This window comes from Arvicanthis niloticus, chromosome 23 (genome assembly GCF_011762505.2).
Source record: "Arvicanthis niloticus isolate mArvNil1 chromosome 23, mArvNil1.pat.X, whole genome shotgun sequence".
NCBI lineage: Eukaryota > Metazoa > Chordata > Mammalia > Rodentia > Muridae > Arvicanthis > Arvicanthis niloticus.
The window spans coordinates 6,236,169-6,242,810 of NC_133430.1; the positions used below are offsets into that span (position 1 = coordinate 6,236,169).

Consider the following 6,642-nt stretch of genomic DNA (forward strand, 5'->3'; position numbering starts at 1 on the left):
ACATGCACAATGTCTGAAGATATGGTGAGGACTGTCATAACCCTAACATCAACCGAACACTCCATGGAGCCAGGGCTCATCAATCCCATGGGACCCAGCAGTGTAGGTGCTGATGGCTGGCCACGTGACAGAGGTGGCCTAGCACACAGGTGACGACCATTCTGCAGCCTGACTCCTGGAGTCCAGCTGCTTTCTCTTACAGCTGAGGGAGGACAGGAAGAAACTCCCTGGGCCTGGCAAGTAGCTGTCCCTGCTATCCGGAGAACGGTTAACAGATGGACGGAAGTCCTTGTGAAAATATAAAGAGGTTTATTCACTTATTACTGGGGTATAAAACATAACATATAAAAAGCCACCTTCTCTCTCTTTATTGTGAACATCTTGTGCTGTCTGTGGCCACCTCAGGCTTCAAACATAGCGCAGCTGGTGCAAAGTGTCTTCTCACCATCGTCGGCATAGCTATACCGTTGGGGGAGGGGGGGGAGAAGAGAGAGAGAAGATACCTAAGAAGCTGACTGCACACCCACTCGCTCAAGCCCTAATCCCATCACACGTCAGAATGTGAACTTGTTTGAAGACAGACTTAGGTGACCGTGGCATTTCAGGGACAGTTTGGGGACACTCCTCCCACTGTCTCTGGGAGGAGGTCTAGCATGCAAACATCCTGTGAACCTGACATCTTGGCTCTAGTCCTTTGTGGTTTACCAAGTGTGTGAGATGTCATAAGAGACACACAGAAGTGACCTAAAGACATAGTAACAAGATGGTCACTGACACAAACCTGAGGACCGACAATCACCGCAAGTTGGGAGGCAGCCTGGAAATTCTCCCTCCCAGCCTTCGCATGAACCAGCCCTACAGGTTCCTAAGACCTCTCCCCAGAGTACCCTTGCAGCACTCCTGATCTCTCCAAACCACTGACAAGTAAGTACCCTGGTGGCAAGGACTTGCCATATGAAGCATGGTTTTCCATCTGATCCACGAGCTTTAGGACACGTGGGCTGAACCTGTACTGAGCCCATACTCACTTGGAGGAATGTGTCCTTACAGTGTGGAACAAAGGGACAGGGCTCTACACTGCCCACCCACTCACTGAGCACTTCCAAGTAGCTGACTCAGCTGGCTGTAGCGGATAGGTGAGCAGCAACCATTCCATACTAAGAGTCATTGCTAACCAGGGAACACACAGGGCAGGCATGACCTGAATGGACAGGTACCCAGTGACTGACATGTGAAGCAATCCTCAAATGGTAAGCACACTGGACAGAAATTGAAGCTAGCTAGACAACAACAGTGTGGACTGTTGGAGCCCTAATAAGCTCTCAGAAGACCTGACCACAAGGCTGTTTAAGCCAGGCAGCTGCTTTAAGTAAGCCACAGACACTTGGGAAACACAGACTTCTTTCAAAAGGATCGCTGAGTCTTGGACTACCCACCCAGCACCTGTGCCCGCTCAGGGCGAGGGACCATGATGTCTGCACCCCCACAGATCAAAGTACTCACTCTGCAAGGCCACAGAGCACACAGGCCAAGGCTCCGCAGCCCCAGCAGGTATACACACACTGTCCACACAGGGCCCGCTCACACTGGCTGCAGACTGCCTTCCCATCCACAGATCTCATGCAGGACGAACAAGGGGTAGGTGTGGCCCTGGGAAGGCCTGTGAGGAGAAAATACCCAGGTGGTCAGCATTGGAAGGATACTGGAAGAACAAGAGGGTGGCAGGCACCCTCCTTCCCCTGAAACTGAGTCCTCCTGATAACCTGTCACCCACCTGGAGCACTACACTAAGGGTTCACAATGAGGAATTCCCAGGACTGGTCACTGGATTCCAGGACAGATCACCTGCCTGTTGCTAGTATGGCAGGGCTCACTCTTCCCTAGAGTACTCTATCAGAACTCTGTATCTGTCTGGGTCTCAAGGTGAGGTTTACTGTTTCACTGGTTAGCCAAGAGGTTTCTAGGCTGCTTTAGGGCCCAACAGTTTTCAGGGTTGTGAAGCACAGTCCTGTTTTTCACAAGTCACATGAGAACCATCCCTCAACGGGCAATGGACTAGCGCATTCCTACTGCAGATGGGACTCCAGGAGAGCTTCTGGCACAACAGTCAGAAGCTGGTGACTTCCACTCTGGATCTCTGTGAGGGGCAGACATTTGCTCAACTTACCAGACTCTAAGTCAGTGGTTTCCACCTTCCTAATGCTGTGACCCTTTATTTAATATATACAGTTCCTCATGTTGTGCTGACCCCAAACCATAAAAGTATTTTCATTGCTACTTCATAACTGTCATTTTGCTACTGTTTTGAATCGCAAAGTAAATATTTTTAAAGAGAGATTTGTCAAGGAGGTCGTGACCCACAGGCTGAGAACTACTGCTCTACATAGATCCTCTTCCCAGGCAGTCAAAGATGAACAGAACACTTTGCCACCATCTTCCCCAGGTGTAATAGCAAGTTCCGCTGACAGACAGCCACTCACCAGCTTCCGAGGCCTGAGCTTGGCACCGTGTCAGTCGGCCATCCGGTCCAATCAACATCTGTCCCCTTGCCGCTTGAGGGACTCCCACCAGACCAGACTTCAGTGAGCTTGGCAGGTGGTCGATGGAGCCACCTCCGCCCCATATGTGATCTCTGTAGGCCTGGGCGCCTTGGAAAAGGAGCTGCTTGGTTCTTTCTGGGGAAGAAGAGCCTTCCTTAAGTTAACTCTGCCAACTGCAAAGCCCTTGCACAGCCATCCTATGATCCTAAGAGGCACCCAGTCCCCTTTGTCTGTTCCCTGAGGCCGTGTCAGGGCCTCCCTGCCTCCAAGCTGAGAATGTTCCCCTCTCTTCTCTCCTGGGGCTCCACTGTTGCCCCCACAGCAGGTGGCAGACCCTACCAGCTCACCACCAGGCTGTGCTCAACTCTGGTGCTCCTTCCATTAACCTATGGTCTGTCACTGCCACAGCTAATTTCACTTCACTGGGTGATCTCCTCTTCGTGCTCCCAGCTCTCCTCCTGTAAGCTTGTCTCAGTGACAGGGAAAGCTCTGGCTCAGAAGCATTCATTCTCAAAAGCAAGTGCCCCAAGGAGGCAGAAAACAGACACCGGATTAGCACAGCACCGACAACCACTGCCAGGCTAGTGAACAACTTTACTAAAGGAGACAAAGAAACAACCCCCTGACAAAGGTCTCCCAGAATGTTCCAGGCCCTCCCACCCACCATCCCGGGGTAAGTGGCTGCTTACACTATAACAGTGGCTTGCTTTTCTTTAGGCTTCAGGCCCAGGGAGCCCTAAAAGGGAAATACTGTTGCAAGTTCTAGAACTGCTCACTCCCACATACAGCCGGGGGAGACCTACCAGACCCAGGGACCTCTCTGTGACACTGGAAGCAAACCAAAATTCAAAGGGAGTGACTGTTTCCAGCTCAGCTGCCTCCTACTTTAAGATAGAATTACTTAAGTTCAAGGCTAAGAACACTGTGAAAGCTTGTTTGAAAAAAAAGGGGGACATGAGAAGAGTTCAATGTCCAGAGCAGTCCTTCTCCTCAAGGATTCCTTGTCCACCAGAGTCCAGACACACTCTGGCTGAGGCTTGGTAAACTGTGTGTACCCTAGAGCCCAGCACACCTTCCTGACCTGGCTGGCTCTGAACAGCCCTGGCAACTGCTCCAGGACTTAAGTCCTCAAAAGGGTAGAGCCAGGCTGTTAGGTTCCAATGAACACTCAGGTCTTCTTTTCAACTGCAACGCTTACATTTTTTTTTTCTTTTTTTAAATTAAAGTTACTTAGCTACTTAGTTATTATAAATAGAGTGTAGTCAGAAGACAACTTTCAGAAACTGATTCTCTCCTACTGTATGTTCTTGGGACCTGACTCAGGTTCAGGCTTGCATAGAATGCACTTCAACCGGCTCAGGCATTTTCTGGGCCGCGTTTGCATTTTGCTATTTCTGTGCTGAGACAGACATCTCACGCTGGTCTCGAACTCAAGAAATCCACCTGCCTTTGCCTTCTGAGTGCTGGCATCAAATGACAAGCCACGACGTCCGGCCATGTCTACATGGTTTTTTTTTTTTGGGGGGGGTGGGGGGAGGGGGAAGAGAACGACACACTCTTTGCAACTCAGTCAGTCCTCACACTTCACGCATCACCCCTGAGTCTCAGCACTTGAGTTTGCATTCCCAGCGTACAGAAACGGGAGAAGGGAGATGCGGGGGCTGAGCAGGGAGCTTGTTTTCCCGCACATTCCAAAGGCACGGCGGCACCACTCAAAAGGATGCAGCTGTGAACTGCGCCAAGCGAAGGTAAGCTGCGCTCCACCTGCCCCAGAAAGTCATCGCTGCAAAGCGATGCCAGCAACATCCACCCGCTAGAAAGTCCACTCGAGAGGGCCCAGAGCAGCGTACGCCTTCACGCCCACTCGGGCCCAGTCCCTCCGCCGGTCGCGCGCTAGGCTAGTCCGCTCGGCAGGACTCGGTTTCTACTCGGGTTTCTCCGGGAGCGGAGCGGCCAGAAGCAGCCTCCCACTGCCCCGTGCGGCGTAGCCCGCTTTACCCACGGAAGCCCACACTCACCGAAAACCTCGCGCGAGTAGCGCTCGGCGAACACACCGTGGCTCAGCTCTTTCGGGCTCACGTGGACTTTGAGTTGAAGCGGGGCCGCGTCTGCGAACGGGCAGCTCCGCTTGGGCATGATAGCGGGTACCAGACACAGACCACGGCGGCGCACAGCGCGCTGAACACACGTCACTGCGCACTCGGACCGACCGCTGTGGAGGCCCGAGCGGACGAGGGCGCGGCCCCCGATAGGCCCGAGGAAGGTTAAGGCGCACCTCAAGCGGGCCGCTGCACGGGATAGGCCGAGGAGACGGCGGGGGCGGGACTTATGCAGTTAGTGACGAGGGATAGGCTGAGGGAGGCGGTGAGTGGAATGCAGGGGCGCGGGAAAAGGCCAAGGAGCTGGCTCGGGAGGGTGGGGTCTGCGTAAGGCGTGGCACGCGATAGGTCTGGGGGCGGTGTTGGGGCGGGGCTATTGAATGCCACCGCTCAGGATAGGACGATAACTAAGAGGCGGGGCTCTGGGATGGGGCGCGGGATTAGCGGGAGCTACAGCGGTGCGGGGACTCATGTGCTAAAGGGCTCTGGGTAAACCAGCGGGAGGCCGAGGGCGGGGCTCAGCGCGGGAAAAGCCAGACGTCTCTGTTGTCGCTAAGCAACGGGGATAGGTGATAGGACTGAGTTACCAGCACCAAACAGTAGAGTGGCGTGCTTTGTACTAGTCATAGTAGATCCGGGGACCCATCTTCCCCTGCAAGTTCGGCTTGTGTCCCTGAGGCCTGATCTGGGCAGCGAGCCTGAGGGTTTATGGCGTCACCTGCGGGTCTGCTGGTCAGCATTTAAAAACTTCGTGGGGTCTTTGAACAGACAAAACAGTGATGCCGAGGGGTTTCTCAGTCCTTATATGTCTACACAATCGGAACGTCAGAGTTAGTTATTCCGGTGCATTAAGTTTTGTGTTCATCTTGGAGTACAGGAGACCCGGAGTGTACACACAGGAGCCGTTAATTCTCCAGATTTCGGAGACTGGAAGTCTCAGGTCAAAGTGTTGGGTTCTCTGCAGGCCTCTGTCTTCCTGAATCTGTAGATAGAAACTTTTGTGTGCTTACTGGATGAGTGTGTATCCTAATCTCATTATGAATTAAGGTCTACCCTAAGGACCCTATTTTACTCTTTTTTTTTTTTTTTTTTTTTTTGGTTTTTTGAGACAGGGTTTCTCTGTATAGTCCGGGCTGTCCTGGAACTCACTCTGTAGACCAGGCCGGCCTCGAACTCAGAAATCTGCCTGCCTCTGCCTCCCAAGTGCTGGGATTAAAGGTGCGTGCCACCATAGCCCGGCCCTATTTTACTCTTTAAGACGAAATTCCACGCGCCCTGGGTGTTGGCACACACCTTTAATCTTAGCACTCAGAAAGCAGAGACAGGCTGATCCCTGTGAGTTGGAGATCAGCCTGAGCTAGGTAGAGAGACTCAGTCTCAAAACACCAAACAAAAAACTGTATCCAGATATAATCACATTCTGAGGTCTTGGGAGTTAGGCCTTCCAAGATGAGGAGGGGGCACAATTCTATATAGAACAAGGGTCAATCAAGTAAAGTATACCGGGCAGGCCCAGTGACAAACACTCCATAGAAGTGACTACTGACAACTGTGCTTCTTCCCCCGTGGTGGTTTCCCCGGTTGTAGAACTGTACGGAATGGATGCTACCTCTGTGTGGAGACATACATTTGTCCCCTATTGCATGTCTTAACTGCATGACCTGGCTCAGGAACCACCACTAGGAAGGTTGTTGTTCACGTTAAGATAATGGACTTTTTCTTCCCAGAATCCCCACTTCCTAGTGCAGTCTGTACAAGTTCCATGGGGTTCCACTGGGTCTGACTCCTTTCTGGTATGGATATGAAGTGTTGAAGGGTCAGCCCCCCGATGACGGCATGATTGAGGGGTAATAGGATATGATGGCTGTGATGGTTTGTATATGCTGGGTCCAGAGAGTGGCACTATTTGGGGGGTGGTCTTATTGGAGTAGGTGTGTCACTGTGGGAGTGGGCTTTAATACACTCATCCTAGCTGACTGGAAGCCAGTCTTCTGTCTGCCTTC

General features: G+C 52.3%; 1 protein-coding gene across 1 annotated transcript; it reads right to left on the reverse strand.

Moving 5' to 3' along the window:
• Positions 1-289: 289 nt before the first annotated feature.
• Siva1 (SIVA1 apoptosis inducing factor) lies at positions 290-4,792 on the reverse strand. Its single transcript, XM_076921005.1, has 4 exons — positions 4,559-4,792; positions 2,481-2,675; positions 1,504-1,660; positions 290-459 (listed from the first exon to the last, which is right to left on the reverse strand). Exons 1-4 carry the CDS (start codon positions 4,674-4,676, stop codon positions 402-404), a joined length of 528 nt encoding a protein of 175 aa, XP_076777120.1. The 5' UTR covers positions 4,677-4,792; the 3' UTR covers positions 290-401.
• Positions 4,793-6,642: the final 1,850 nt, after the last annotated feature.